The 16,201-nt window shown below is 43.3% G+C and overlaps 1 protein-coding gene across 1 annotated transcript in view; it reads right to left on the reverse strand.

The window, feature by feature from the left end:
* The window catches only part of NISCH (nischarin), a 28,921-nt gene extending 15,466 nt beyond the window's left edge, over nt 1–13,455 (reverse strand). Inside the window, 6 exon segments of the mRNA XM_017819904.1 lie at nt 249–344; nt 1,832–1,995; nt 3,501–3,549; nt 6,753–6,935; nt 7,660–7,743; nt 13,269–13,455. Coding sequence (XP_017675393.1) covers nt 249–344; nt 1,832–1,995; nt 3,501–3,549; nt 6,753–6,935; nt 7,660–7,743; nt 13,269–13,355 — 663 coding nt within the window. The 5' untranslated portion in view covers nt 13,356–13,455.
* Between the last annotated feature and the right edge of the window lie 2,746 nt (nt 13,456–16,201).

Consider the following 16,201-nt stretch of genomic DNA (forward strand, 5'->3'; position numbering starts at 1 on the left):
GAAATCACTTTTTTTAACAACACACAGTACAAGCTATTATTCTAAACATTTAAATTTGACATCCTTATTGCAAAAAAAAAAATTGCTTCACAAATGAAGCAGTGCTTCTAAACTATGCACTTCCCAATTCTAGCAGCAAAACAAAGCACAGAATGACGAATTGTGAGATATATGCAGCAGACCTGGCATTTGCAGACCTGGCATTTACAGACCCTCTGTGAAATTACGAGCAGTATCTCAAGTCATACCTCTATTTGATAAAGCGATTTGAAAATAGACAGATCAAAAGGCAAGAGATGCTCCTGAATGTTACTGGTCCCAAAAGGTCCCCCTGTTCCAGTGACCTGCCATTTAAGAACAGAGTTAGTGCACAAATCCAACTTGTCCACATTTCAGAGTCTTACACAGCCAATAGCACAAATAAGCAGCTTGGAAAGACAATCAAAGTTCCAAGCAATTTTTCAAGTATGGAATGATTCATGACACTTGCAAATTAACTCTTCAGGAAAAAAAAGGCATTAGTTGCTCCAGTTAAATGCACTGAACTTGAAGTGCCACCTTGTGATTGCAGTCTGTAGCACATGGGGCACGCAAAAAACAATTCCATAAAAGCAAGGCTGACCAAGGCTTCATTCTCAGCTGACAAAGCCAGAGCTGCATTCACTGAAAACAACTTCTTGAAACACGTGAACCCTCCAAGTCAGCACTGCCTTCAATTCCACTACAAGGGATAAAGATCAAGGTACTGACAAGATGGGTTTGAAGAAAACATTAGACACATCAATAAAAATGCATCTGATATTTCCATATGTTCATTGGATTCTGGTATCAGAGCATGTCAGCAGCCTAACAAACAGGTGGTGTCATTTATGTTTGGTGCGAATATAATTTGGGGAGAAAACTCTAAGGTTTTTCTCTGATCTTGTGTATCTTACAAGCTCTGAATGTACCCACTCACAAGCATTCAGAAGGGCTAGAAATTCTCCAGATGGAGATTTTTCTAAACAATAGGCTCTTCTCCAGCCAGAAAATCCTGCCTTCAGATGATTCCATACAGAGGATGGCAAAGGCAACTGAAGAGCCACAGGAACACCAGTGCAGCTGCGGTTTTGCCTTCACAACTTCCCAAGTGCTCCAGAGAAGCTTCCCCTGATTCACCACTTGGTTTCAGCTTTGAACACACCATACACTTAAAAGCAGCTCTTCATGTAATAAAATGGCTAAAAAGAGTTTGAGTCATAGCAAGCAGTGTTTAAAAAAAAAATTAGGGAAAGTCTTTTCAGTTCACTTATTTGGCAAAAAAAAAAAAAAAAAATCAAATTGGCTCCAGACAAAAATCTGTTCTGAGGCCATATTACATTTAATCTGAAATGGTACTTTAGCTAGAAACTCAGGGCCATCTCATCTATGAAACTGAGGCTTTTTTTAGTGTTTTGTTTTTAACTTTCAGATGCAGTTAAAGTGAGAAAGGGGACAAGACTTACATAAATACACATATGCATGTGTATACATATACACTGGCCTGCCCATGGTGTCTGCAAAGAAAGAAAGGTTGAAGAGAGTAATATTTATCTCTCTGCCCATCCCAAACTGCACCCAGATTCTGTGGCTGCCTCTACACAGAGAGCACTGCTGAAAAGACCACATCACACAGCAAACACCTTGGTTAGGGAGCAACATCTGTATTGAAGCATAAGCACCTAACACTGACCTCTAAATGCTTGTAGGTGTTTACCAGTACAGTTCTCATCCACTCACATCAAAATTATGCTAAGCATCATGTTAGTCTGGTAGAAACAACATCTCCAGTACCTGTGCAAGCACAGCTCACCTTCAGATACTTGAGTCTACAAGTGAAATCCAGAATATGCCCTAGGTCTGTTTTGGCATCTCCATTAGCACAGGTGGGTTTGCCCTGCAGCAGCTGCTGTGTGACGGCGTACAACTGCAGGGGTCTGATGGTGAAGACTTCTCCTGCCATCAACAGCTGCTCTCCTGAAAAACAGGAGGATGGGATCAAACACAAGGCTGCTGCAAGGGTCACAAAGGAATAAATGGCACATGGAAATTAAATGTTTGTCATTTATACTCCAAGTTCACAACTGAGGTACCAAAATAATGTCATTTTCTGTCAGTTTAAACTAGCACAGCTGAATTAAGGGGTTTGTTTTTTATAACACCAGAATAATCCAGGTGTTCAAATAGGTACAAGCCTGAAGCTTCTAATGCAACTAGTAGCAATTTCCATCAATCTTAACAGGACTGGAATCAAAGTTCATTTACATAATTTAAGAGTTATTAAACTTCTTCTGAGATACCTCTAAGTTTATAGCATTTAGGACTTTTTCTATCCAGGAATCACAGCATCTACCAACTAAAATACAGACCTTGGATCTTCTGCTATGCTGCCTAAATGCAGACTTGCAGCAAATATGTTTTTTGCAGAGTGTGAGGACTTTCAAAGCAAACTCCCAGAACAGAAAATACCTTATGTAATAATAATTTTACAATCCCATTTCATTCCAGGAACAGTAGAATGCAGCATCCAAGAGCCTTTCTGAAGGCACCACAAGAGTAAATGTGCATTGTGACAGTTGGAACACACACCAGTTTGACTTCATGGACAAGAAAGCATCAGCTTTCATGATAAGCAGAGTTCTCAGAAATGCTCTGAGGAGTAAAATTCCCTTCAGCTTCAGTGGGAGCAAGACCAAGAGCCCAGCTGTACATTACTACACTAACACAAAGCAGTCATACATCAGTGATTCTCCTATCAGCGAGACTGCAGGCACTACAAAGTCAGGAAGGATTTCTTCAGGAGCTTCCTTAAAATGTTCCAAATTTGCTGAACAGACCCTCTGAGATGCCTTCACCTAAAGTTAATTTTGTGCCAGAACAATCTGAAATGCCCTGCTGAAACATGCTTCACCCTATGGCCTCAGCCAACTGGAATTATACTGTAGCATCTTGCATGTCCTTCAAAACAAAAATAGCACAGGTTAATCATTTCACATGCCTCCTGCTGTTAACAGAGCAGCTGGAGCTGTTGCAGTTTTACAGTAAGAGCATTTCACTTTCATCTGCCAGCCTCAGAAAAGCACATCCTTTAATTAACTGACCAGAAAGTCTCCCGTTTCCTGAACTCTGGAAAAATAATATTTAGATATATAAAGTGATCTCTTGCATTTAATACACGCTATACCAGGACTCACTGACACAAACCAAACTTCCTTACAGGTTACACTAAAACATACTGAATCAGAAAGCTTAGCAAAAGCTTCTGATCACCAGTACCACATCCTGTCCCTTGAGGACACAGGCTAGTAGGCCCTTTTCAAAACCTAAATTCACCAATTTCTTTCCTTTCCAAAAGTAGATGAAGGGAAAGAAAGTATAGCAGTCTGATATGGAAGATCACTGTCTGGAGGTAAAATATCAGGTATGTGAATACATGCACACAGAGGAAAACATTCCTGGTTAAATACTTGCAAGTTCTTTACCTTTATGGAAGAGCTCCTCAGCCAATGCAGCAGTGATCCCATTGATCTCCTGCAAAGAATAAATCATTGTAATGAAATTATTTACATACTTATAGTGTCAATTTTTCAATGTGTACCTTTGCTGAAGTCTCCTTTTTTTTTTCTTTGCTGCAGTACAGGACTTTGATTTTTAAGCTGATTACAGATTTCTTTGTAGCTTGAAAATGCTTAATAAAAAGTACTTGAAATTATTTTATTTCATATGGTTTTTTATTTGCAAGATGAAAGATGTTGAACTACATTTCAATAATCACATCCTGCATATATTAGAAATGGGCAGCAGCAACTAGAGAAAGTATTACTAGAAATCATCAGCCCAACTGGAAAGCTCTGTTTTGAAGAAAATATTACAAGTTTAGCATTCTTCAAGTTTACATATTAAAGACTATCCTAATGCCTCAAGCACTCAACATTTCCTCAGAATATCACTAATTTACAGGTCTACAGGGAAGGAGAGATATATAAAAAGTAATTAGTCTTCTGGACTTCAACTCTACCGTGCTTGCTGCAGAGTAATTCAAAACCCCCTTTTTCCCATCCTCCATTTTCAGCCTCCTGGACCCACCCATTCAACCTCCATTGCCAGGTGCACAAAGATCAGCACAAGTGTTTCCCACCTGGGCACACCTCTCTCCACAAAAAGCAACTGCTCTATGCAAGTCCAGAAATAGTTCTGAGCACTTCCAACAGTTCCCTCTCAAAGGCCCCCAGAAAGAGCAAAATAAAACTCTCTGTGAGAGTGAAGCTTTCCCTAGACACACACATCTCCTTTGAAGGTAGCTGCAAAGGATAAACAGATATTATGGATCAACACAAAATGAATATTTCATGAGTTTACTTTGCTGACAAATACCTCATGATTCATAACAAGGGAATACATCCACAGGACATCTGCAGCAGGCAGCTCAGTTCGTTTGATGAGGCAAGAATTTTAGAACAGCACATTCTTAGTGTAACTGAAACCCCACTCACTGAGGACGAACAAAGCCTCCTCACCACAGTTTTCAGAACAACAAGCTCAAAACTGTATTCCAAACAAATAATTCTAGTTGTCATTTGAATAAGCCAATTACACTCATCTGGCAAGCACAGACTTAATTGAAAACTATACTCTGTATCCCTTTTGTCATCTGGGACAGAGCTGAAATTTTTTTTACATTCATTATTGGAACAAGATTATGACTGGAACTGTTCAGTGACTAGCAGGAACTATTCCTGTCAGATCTACAAGAGACTTCTGTCTTGGCTCTAACTACTCATATGCATCACACCCACAGAAGTCCATTGTTTGCAGGTGTCTCTGAACAGCAGTTTGTGGGTGTTCAGTGCTTTTCTTGCAAAACCTTTTATCTGTAAGTTAACAATTGAAATCTGCTCAGATGACAAAGTACAAGACAGTGCAACACAACAAGCATCCCCATATCACTGAGACATCCTTCTCAATGTCAAAGTAACAAAAGAGTTCTAGATTGCTGTCACATGCAACTGTTTCTCTTTACTAAGCTGCATCTGTTACAAATAAAGGCTTCAAAGTGGTTTTAATGTATTTATGATATTTCTACTCGATTTACTTCCATTAACCTGGGAAATAAAATTAAATAATCCCTATTGGTAATACAAACAAGAATAGGCAAAAAATATTGCAGCCTTCCTACACCAACTATGGAGGCAGTATCAGGGATTATGATGGCTCCAGTATGTACATGAGTTGTCTGGTAACAAAAATATTTTAAAAGATCAAAGTTCCACAGAAAGGTCATTTTCCAGTAGAATTGCTGTGGTAAATATTTAGCTTTTTTGCTGAATAACTAACACATTTTTGTAAATATTTAAAAGTATCCTGAAGTTCCAAATAAAAAACCGAGTTTACAACTAAGTCAGAATCCCCCTAGAGCAGAGAAATGCAGATTAAGCAAGGACTTCACTCTTAATACAAAAGTGCAGTACAGAAGCAGAGAAGCATTCATATCCAAATACTGCTAGTTCCCTGGAAAATTAAAAAAAAAAAAAAAAAAGATGAACGTTACAACAAGAGGAAGAAAATAGTCTTCCCGAAAAACAAGAGTAGGTAGGAGGAACTTCTGCCTCATAAAACCGTAGCTGAAGTTACAATACTAAAATATTAATGAAACAGGCATCATTTACAGGACAGAGTAGCCACAGAAAAATTATGCAACTTACTGGTGATCAGGAATTTTTGCTCCATCTGAACAGAATTGTCCCTACATTGTCACACATTTTTAATACATTTAAAACCTCTAATCCATTTCAGAGTGCTTAATAGTGACAAACCAGTGCTTCTCTCTCAAATCTGCAGGGCAGTAGCAACACCATGAGGTAAACCTTCTACTATTTTTATCTAAGTCAAACTCTGAAGTCTCACCAGGATAATAATGTTCATGTAACATGACTAAAACAGGTTTTACTTTCTTACTAAAACTTAATTAACACACCTAATGGACCACTTGTGACTCATTTCTGAAGTCTTCCTGTGAAACTAGGAAGGGCCTTCTCAGCACATCCCACCCCAAAGCAATTACTGCTCCTTCCTTCCATTCAGTTCTCCAGTGCATTATCCTCTTTATGAAGTTCATTCTCCCCCCTTACAATATGATGCCATATTGCAAAAAAAAAAAAAAAAAAAAGCCTAATTATACACAAGAGATGAACAAACAAATTGCAGTCTGAACATGAAATTGAGTAATTGCTCCTTGCTTCAAGCATCCTTTACGGTAACATCCTGTCTGCTGGCTGGAGCTATTTCTCCAAAGGCCACTCCATCAGTGTGTCTTCCATGGAGAAGCACCATTTGTCTTCATCTGGGCTTTCAGTGTGAACCACAGCTCTAACCATTAGCCACTAAGTAGGGGGGGTGTGGATCAATTATGCAATGCTCACTTGAGAGCCAGCACTATTGACTTCAGACTGACAACCAATTCAGCTCCACGTTTATTCATAGCTTCCAACTGTCCTGCCAGCATTTATTTTCTCCACTTAAGAGTCCCTGCCCACACCACTTCCCAGCAAAGTACCTACTGCAATAAAAAGTGGTGTCAAAAATCTTTAAAAATGTGCTTTGTTGGTTACATTGTGCAAAATGTTGAAAAAGTACTGTTTCAGCTAATTCATGAAGATTCCACACAATTCTCGCCAAGTCAGAGAACTAGGGAAAGACACTGAGGCCTCTATTCAGACACTAAAAACATAACTTACATATAAATGAAAGTGTAGGAAGTGTGACAAGACTTTTGGAGCAGTAACAGGGAATTTGAGCAGCAGGGTTTGCAGGTAGACCTCTAATTCCTTTTGTCTTTTCTCCACCAGGCTTTTGGAATTTTTTCCAATGATCTTCTTTGGAGGTAACAGATTTTTATCTATTTTCTTTTCTGAAACAAGCTGAAAGACAAAGACCAGAGTTACTACCTGAATCACCATCTGAACTTGCACAAAAGATGCAATGGAAGAGCATGTTGCCTGATATCCTGCTAAGATCCAAAAGTAAAATTACTTCAGTAAATTTAGCTACTGGCTTCAAAGCATTAGGTATTTTCAGAAAGAACATTTTGTCATAGAATGATAAAGAAGTTTAATAACAGTCTCTTCTGACAGAATCACTCACAGTACCACAGAGCAGACTGTAACCAACGTGATAAAGCAACAGAACAACCAGAGCATTTCTGAGAGAGCAGCACAGTCATGAATAAATTGGACTTTCCCTCATTTTCACTTGTTTGTTATCAGCACTGGTTAATAACTGCCCATGTTACTTTAAGGATATCTTTTTCATCCACCCCATTCAGAAGAGACTTTGTTCCAATCCAGCTTTTGGTTACCAGATCAGCTGGTTATAAACACGATTCTTAGCTAAAGAAGTTCAATGAACTGCCCTCTCTGACACAAACTTCCATCCAAGGCTAACGCTGGCCAGGCCAAGCTCTCCCAGTTCAAGAGGGGAATGTAACAGAGGCAAGTAATTGTTCACACAAAAAGGATTTAGTCTGCAGTTGGTATCTGGCAGATACTCTTTCTCTTTAGTGAGGAAAGAAATTGCATAAACTAGAACTACATGAACTGTCCAATGCTCTGTAAGAGACCAAGGCCACTGTTTTAATCCTCTTACCTTTTCATGCAGGTCATGGAAATCACTGTAACGATGTTTGACTGTCCACTGATGATTGCCAACACTGACCTGAATAATGTACACCTGAAAGGGAGAAATTCAAGTAAGGGAACTGCAACGCATTTGCCTTCAAGAGAAGTGACTGGCAGACAGGCTGGTTAATGGAGCACTGCAAGGTGATCCCACACTCTGAAAGTATCACAGCTAAGCCAAACCAAGGTGACTTTGCTGATGTAGGTCCCTTTATCTCATTCACGAGGCTGCTCCACACACAAGAACACGCAGATGCCTCCATGTAAAGCAAGGCTTTCACTTCTGCAACCCAAAGGTTAATAACCAAGGTCTCCAAGCTACTTCTTTTTCTGAAGGTTTCTGCTGACTCAAGTTGGTATTCACAGCTATCCACAAGCCTGAGGCAGCAGCATCCCTTCTTCCATCTACCAAGTTCCACAACGGGCAAAGGATCTTGCTGAGTTCCTGCTGTCCCTTCAGTTAATCAGAAATCTGGAGCTTAACCCTTGAGAAATGTAGACAAATCCTCTCGTTGGGTGGATGATATTTTACTCTTTTTAAGGTTAAAGCACACAAGACAGCTTCCTGAGAGTTACAACCGTGCCCAAAGAATCACTACAATTATCTAAAGCAACCCCACATTTCCTTGCATGAAACTAAGTATTTTTAGCCATGCATGTACCAAACAAGGATTTTCACTGTAGGTGACTTTCTGGACTGAATAGCACTGGTTCTGCAGACAACTCAGTCTACCTTTGGATATGCCAGAAACAAGACATCCCAAAGAAATTCTAAAGATACAAAATGAAACACAAATTAGAAAATGAACAAGGCTCTGCAAAACCAGTTCCACAGCTACTTGAAAACAACAAATTAAATAAACTGTATTATCCAATCCAACTATACTCCTTAGGGAAGACACTAACTCATAATCAAATCTTGAAAGCATTTAATACAGTTGAGAACTTGCTTACTAGCACAGATCACACAGAGCTGACTCATAGCTGCTCTGAGAATGATGCACATCCAGTTGCTAAACCCACTTGAGAAAACAAAAAGCACCAAGACTTTCGATCTGTTACGTAAAAGCCCAGTTTTCACATACTGTTAGTGCAGACCAGCACGTTGTCAAACATTACACAGAATACCAGTTGCATTTCAAAAGATGAGCTACAGCTCATGCCAGTTTTAATTTTGTGAGCATCTGACACTGCCTCGCTGAACAAAACCCAAGTCCTAAAGAGACCTGACTCAAGATGTCTGACCAGTGCCCGCAGCAAGGGACACGTCAGTGCTGGAAGGAGCCTGCACACACAGATGAGGCTGCACACACAGATGAGTGCCCACACGGAATCACAGACTCAATTAAGGCCTGTGCCTGCTTTCCCATCACACTGTGCTGGGAAACAGCAGATCAGGATTAATCACTGGGCTGGTGACAAACTAGAACAGGAATAACCCGGGTGCTCCAAAGCACCTCACAAGCCTGAGGAAAGCAAGGAGAGACTTAAAGAAACTGAAGTTACAAGTAAAGGAGCACTACATTTAAAAGCCATAATAAAAAGACCAGTTCTTTTGAAAAGCTAAACTATGGGAGATCAAGTGGCAAATCTAAATGCACATTAAGTACACACGGCATAAAATCTCAGATTAGACCCACTGGAAACACAGTAACTCCACAACTTATACCTCAGGAGATGAGGAAGGAATGCCCCTCTTTGTACAGAACACAGTCTGGGTAAATATATAATAAAGGTTTCATATCCTTTTGCTGAAATGGCAAGCACTGAGCACTTCTAGACACACAGCCCTTGGCCAAATGGATAGTGTGGTCAGGAAACTACCTGTTAGAGGTAGTGTTTACATGGACTGATACAATTCCTCAAATTAAGTCTGTAAAAGCTATAGCATTCCCCATTAAGAAGGCAGCCAGAGCAGGCAGTACACATTCACCCCTCAAACAGCATCAGTATGCAGAAAGACAGCAACTCATCTCACATCAATCCACAAGCTGCCATTACCTTGAAGAACAATACAAATGTTTATGTGCTCCAAAGACTTCTGTCAGTACAAAAAGAAATAATTTTAAAGAAAAAAAAAAACCCTTAGATATCTCACTTTTTGAGGACCTTAAGTTCATCTTCAATGAATTTTGAGTGCACTAATATGACAAGGCTGACAGTTGATGTTGAGGTTCTCCAAGGGCTGCTTACCTGTCACTCCAAGTGCTAAAGGCGTTCAGGGAGAGATGATGAAATTCTCACACTGCACTGTCTCCCAGACAGAAATGCACCATGTGAAATCTCCACCCAGATTTATGCCACAAACTGCATTTCTACTGAGCTCAAACGCAAAAGGGTTTGTATTCACAAGTTTTCCTCTTCCCTCATCTCTACCAAACTTCTCTGTATAATAAATTTTGTACATCTTTCTATAAATCAGTTGGTTTTTATAAGTTCTACTTTGTAAAGTGTTCAGTGTCTTTGCAGTGCTGTGTATTTTCTTTATTTTCTACCCAGCCACTACAAACCTTTTGCAGTTAAGAGCCCACACCACCAAACAGCATCCCTTCATCTCCCTAAATATTTCAGGGTGAAATATGTACTAAACATTTTTAAGGCAGCTGTTAAATGAACAGCAGTGATTCTCTACTGCTTTTTGTTTACTTCCTGACACAGTACAAAAACCTGTCCAACTTCACTTTACATGGAAAACTTGCATTTCTACAGTATTCTTTATCCAACTTAATATACTTCAGCACAGTAAAAAAACCAAACAAACAAACAAATAAAAACCCACACTTCAATGACAGGGTTGTCTACAGGAAGCCTGGGACTCAGGTGTCACTGCAGCCAATAGGTCCCAAATTCCAGACCAGTGATGCAACCACATCTCCTCCTCCCCATCTCAAGCAGTCAGACAGTTTACACCCATTCAAGGAAGCCACAGGGTTTTCTTTAAATATCAAGGCTAGTATTTATATTAAAAACAGCTGCAAAAGACAGGAAAAGCAGGAAGGCAATTTTAGGCCAAACAAATGCATAGCAGGAAACAAACCAAGCACTGACAGCCTTGAGGCTTTCTCTAGCAGCCAGTCCTCAGTCAGCATCAAGCTGGACCAGCACACACAAGAGAAACACCCTGTAAAACTGCTCAGACTGTACTAACCCTACAGAAAAAAAAACTTCAAAGTGCAGTATTTTTTCCTGCTGGATTTATCCAGACCTTGCCTACCGCCCCAACAACTCCAACAAGAATCACATTTTTAAAAGTACCATCAAAATTACACAGAACTGTGGACTTTCCTGATGTGTTTTACAGGATTTAATTTCACAGCCTGTCAAATGGACATCATTAAAGTCCCCTCTATTGCAACTGAGCTCTGAAATACAGAGTACAGCAGGAAACTCTTATGCCAGAAGAAAAACAGCTCTTTCAAGGATGTAAAATAGGACGACTGCCATCTGACTACTACATGTTAAAGGATAAAGATGTAGGTCCCTACAGCCTGTATTTCATTTCTCACCTTTACATCATCTAATTTCTGCCTGGTGCAGGTCTTTGTCACGACCTTAAGTACTGCTCATCTTATTTGGAACACTAAACACATACACTATTTTTTCTAAACCTTTTCACCTTGTGAATAATTTTGTAAAACTTTTGTTTTCATTGAAAGATCCATTCCTACATTTCTAATGGCTTGGGCCTGACTCATACAAACTGACTGCAGGTTTGGAGTCCTGCTGGCTGTTTGAGGAAGTTTACAAACAGGTAAGCTTAGTGCCAGGATGCCTTCAAAAATGTAGCAAGCGAATCGAAGTGGGATCAAATACTGGTAACTCTTGCCTTTCACACACTCTAGTTTTAAAGAGTGCTTTAAATGGCTTTAAAATAGCATGGTATTTCCAGAACTATAATCATTAAAACAGAAATCTGGCCTTGAAAAAATAAGCTTCCTTGGGCTTAGGTGCAGCAGCTTAAAATATTATGCCCAGCAATCAGCTGAGCACCACCTGCAGCAGAGTTACACACCTGAGCTACAGCTCAGTCTGGAAGTTTAATGGTTAATTACCAAAGGCTGGCTCTCCCACAGCACTACTTTGCAGGCTGAAGCAGCAAAGTAGCTGCTGTTTCACCTCCTGCACCCATGACCTCCAGTGGAATAAGGAGATAGATGGCACCGACATTTTCCCAACTAAATTCACTTGGTTTTCTCACTCACTCAGATATTGCATAATAGTAATGGAAATTGTCCATCCCAACATTAACAGGTCTTAGTTCACACCTGAAATGGAAGTTTCCAGTCCCCACACCACAGGTCTCACTGTGCCTCTCTGCTGATCGAGGACTGAGAGAACAAACCCACCTGGGGGATGAACCACATCCTAACACACATCGGCGACACTCCCCAGCAGTGGTATTTCTGTCAATACACATCATGCAACTGACAGAAAGAGATCAGACAAGGCTCAAAGATTTGTGTTAAACTTCTAACCAACTCCTTCACTGAACGATCAGGACGTTTTTGGCTGTAAATATGCAACTCACACCTGACAGTCATTCCCACAAAATCACGTTTCAAGGGCTGTCACCTGGGAGGGAGTTCAGCCCTTAACGTGCTACAGCTGTGCAAAGGTTCCGTCCTATTAACAACTCAGAAATCACTTTCCTGTTGCTTTGTTTTCTCTGGGTACTTCTAAAGAGGCAGGAACATAAAGCATTACTTATAACCATCACACAACTTTCTAAATGATGCCTTTCTAGAACATTGCTACCTTTTGCTTTTAGGCTTCTACAGCAGGAAGAAGCCTGATGTCATCATGTGCATTCTACCAAAAAAAAATTTACACTAAAATAAGGCAGAAACAGAAAACATTTTTTAGTTATATAACTAAAGGGTGGTGTGCTCAAGGCATATTCTGTCTGCAATTATGCTGAGGTTTGTTTTATGATGAGCTTCTTCCTGAAAAACAGACCAATTAACTCTTGGTAGGATGCAACCAGACAAAAACAAGTTATACATCAAAAATACCATTCCTTCCCCAACAAGAATACTGCTGACCATCAGCCTTTTTTTTTTTTTTTTTTGCTGGGGTGAGAGAAAAACTATCCATCCCGAATCATCTGATTTCCTCTGAAAATAAGATCAGCTTCACAAGAGGGATTTATATGATATTGCCCTCTGAAGGAAGGATTTCCTATGTGTAGTCCAGCTTTGAAAGCTACGTTCACTCGACAGCAATCCTCCATAAACATACGCACATATACACAGATATATATGGGCAAGAACACGACACTCGCTCGCTCAGCCTCCACCTCTCCCACCGGACCAAGGCTCCGCGGAGCTCGGGGCCGGTTCTCCCGGCTGAGCCCCCGCTCCCAGGCGGCTCCTTCCCCCGGGCACGGCGCATAAAACCCCTCGGAAACTTGTGCCAAACGCCTCCCGCTCCGTGCTCAGCGTGGGCACAGCCCCTGCCCGGGCGCTGCTGCCGGAGATGCCCTGGCAGCGAGACCCGGCCTCCCCCGCTCCCCGGCCCCGCTGAGGCGGCGGCCCCGCTCCCCCGCTCCGCCCCGGCACGTCCCGCACGGCCCCGCACCGTGTATGTGTCCACCAGCTCGGAGCCCAGGACCCGGGCCTCCCGCGGGGGCTCCTCGCCGTCCTCGCCTCCCGCCGCCGCCTCCATGTCGCCGGGAGAAGCGCCGGGGTGCGGCCGCTCAGGCCGTCACGGCTCCCCCGCGGCCGCCGCCGCCCGCACCCGCCGCCCGCCCGGCCCGCGCTGCCGCCGCCGCCGCCATCTTGGATCGACCCCCTCAGGGTGCGGCGGGCCCCGCCCGAGCCCTTTTATGGGCGCGCGGGGAGGGGCGGGACTTCAATAGAGGGGCGGGCCTTGTTTCTAGGGGAGGGGCCTGGCGCTGTAGGGGCGGGGCCATGGCCCGGGGAGGCGGGGTTACGTGTGTCGGGGCGCGCATGCGCGGTGGGTCTGCGCAGGGTGCTGGCTCGGTGTTGCCCAGAGCGGTGGAATGCAATGGAATCCAATAGAACCCAATAGAATCCGACCCAATGAAAGCCAATGCAGTCCAGTGGAATCCAGTGGAATCCAATGCAGTGCAATTGCAATTCAGTGGAATCCAATAGAATCCAATGCAATCCGGTCCAATTGAATCCCGTGGAATCCAATGGAATCCAATGCAACGCAACCCACCCCAACCCAACCCAGTGCAACCCAACCCAATCCAATGCAATCCAGTGCAATGCAATCCAATGGAATGTTATGTGATGCAATCCAACCCAACCCAGTGCAATCCAACCCAATCCAGTGCAATCCAACCCAAGCCAGTGCAATCCAATGCCGTGCAGTGCAAAGCTGCCCAGGGCTGAGCTCCCTCACAGAGCTGTGGCAGTGCTGCTGCTCCATGACCATCCACAGCCAGAGGTAGTGCTAGCAGTCCCCAGCTGCAGGCAGCCCCTGGCACAGATCCGTGGCCACCAAGGGCTGCTGAAAGCTTGGGTGCTGTCACATTGGGCCAAGACACCACTGCAGTGGTTCTGTGACTGATCTGCCTGATGCCACCCCAAAGCCAAAGCTGAGGAGCTGATGGGCCAGACCTCAGGAGTGAGCCCACTGTGAACTTGGGGTGTGGGATGTTGTTTTGGGTATTTCACTGGCATCATGGACTTGGCTTGCCTCAGTGCACTGTCCCACTGAGCACAGGGAAGTATTTCAAGCCCGTGCATGCTAAGGGGATCTTGCCAGGAATTTGTGGAACTTGTAACAGAGAAGCTAAAGGATGGGGAACAAACCCTTCTCAACCTTTTCCCCGTGAATCCACATTGCCCTGAGGGGGTGTCACAGGATGGCAGCTTTTCTGTTGGGCTCAGTATGCACCCCAGGAAAGAAAAGTTGAGGGGGAGAGAAGATATGAGGTTTTAGGAGTCTCTGACTCCGTTAAAGTTGAAAGATTATCTAGAGAGGTTATATTTTAGGCAGAGGGATGCATCAAGCATCCATCAATGCTTTGGAAGAAATTCAGCACTACATTATACATGGAGGGATTTCATTATGCACCATCAAGTCACAGGAGATTTGGGGGAAAAAAAGGACCTTCCAGCAAAATGAAGGTGACATCTCTCTGTCCTTCCTTATGCTACCTCAGAGAGGATGCAATTAGCTCAGTATGGTGTCATTAATAACACCAGAAGTGCCAAATGCCCTGGCTGGATGCATGGACCTGCAGAGCCCATGCCGGTGTCTGGCAGATGCCTCCAGGACCAGGGTAGCAGATGAGCAAATACACCTCTGCAAATGGAGCTGGATAAACCCATTTTGATTTTATTTTCACTGAAAAATGCTTTCTGTTGGTCAGGATGTAGCTGAAGGATGATGTGTGCCAGGAGAAAGCACATGTAGTGCAGGCAAACCAAGAGGGATTTTCTGTAGCTGTCCCAGCATCAGGAGCTGCTGCTCAGCTCAGCCTCTTCATGAGATAATAAGTGGGTTTGGAGAGCAACTTTAATTAAGCTTCCTCTCAATGTCCCGTCTCCTTAATTAAACAACAATTTGCAGCACTGGCGAGCCTGTCGGTTGCCATCAGTTCCCTTCTCCTCCTCCTAAAGCAGTTCCTGCCTGCAGGCACAGAGGTGGCTCCTGGTGTGACAGCCCTGTCCTGGCTCACAGAGAAGATGAAAGGGGGCAAATGGGGGCTTGTTCAGCAAAAAGTCTCTGAGGTGAATTTAGGAAGCAGTGAATTAAAGAACTTCAATGGTGGTGGGTCTGGCCTCTCCTAGGGCCAGTGCCCGATGCAGGGAACGGGGATGCTGGAGAGTTTTGCTGTGGTTTAGAACTACAACAGAAACCAAGGAGCCTTGCAAACAGCCCTGACCCCAAACAAAATTGCATCTTAGTTGGGCTTCTGCTTTGTATTTCCCTGCATTTGACCTGAAGGATGCCTCTGCGAGTTTTGCCCTGGATTACAGCTGCTTGGAAATGCAAACCTAGTCTGAGATTTTGGAGGAAAAAAACACAGTAAAACCTTCTGTTTGTCTTGGTACCTTAGACTGACTGACAAGTGTGGCAGCGTGTCAGGGTGCAGCTGGAGCCCAGGCTGACATGCTGTACCTGACCACAGTGACAGCTGGCGTGCCACCGAGCCAGCCATGCCCGGATTAAGGGCACTTGAGCTGGCAGCCCTCCCCAGGCTATAGATAGCCACACTCCATCTCTGCCCTGGGTCTCACACGGGGAGGCAAGAGAAGCAGCAGGAGCAGATAGTTATCCCCAGGACACTCCACACCTGTAGCAGCCTCCCCCTGCCCTGTGCATGGCAGAGGCTCTGGGTTTCTCTACAAAACCCCAATTCTTTTGTAAGCAAAGAACTTCGAAGAGACAGGGGATGCTGGAAGCTTTGGCTCCAAGCAGCAGGCGAGGAGGCAGCGGTTGGCACGATGCCCCTCGCCTGTGCCTCCTTCCCTGGGAGGAACATCATCTCCTGTCACCAGATGGATTTCATCCTTTCCCTCCAGGCACAGCTC

The sequence above is a fragment of the Lepidothrix coronata genome, unplaced genomic scaffold (assembly GCF_001604755.1).
Source record: "Lepidothrix coronata isolate B3197 unplaced genomic scaffold, Lepidothrix_coronata-1.0 Scaffold78, whole genome shotgun sequence".
Taxonomy (NCBI): domain Eukaryota; kingdom Metazoa; phylum Chordata; class Aves; order Passeriformes; family Pipridae; genus Lepidothrix; species Lepidothrix coronata.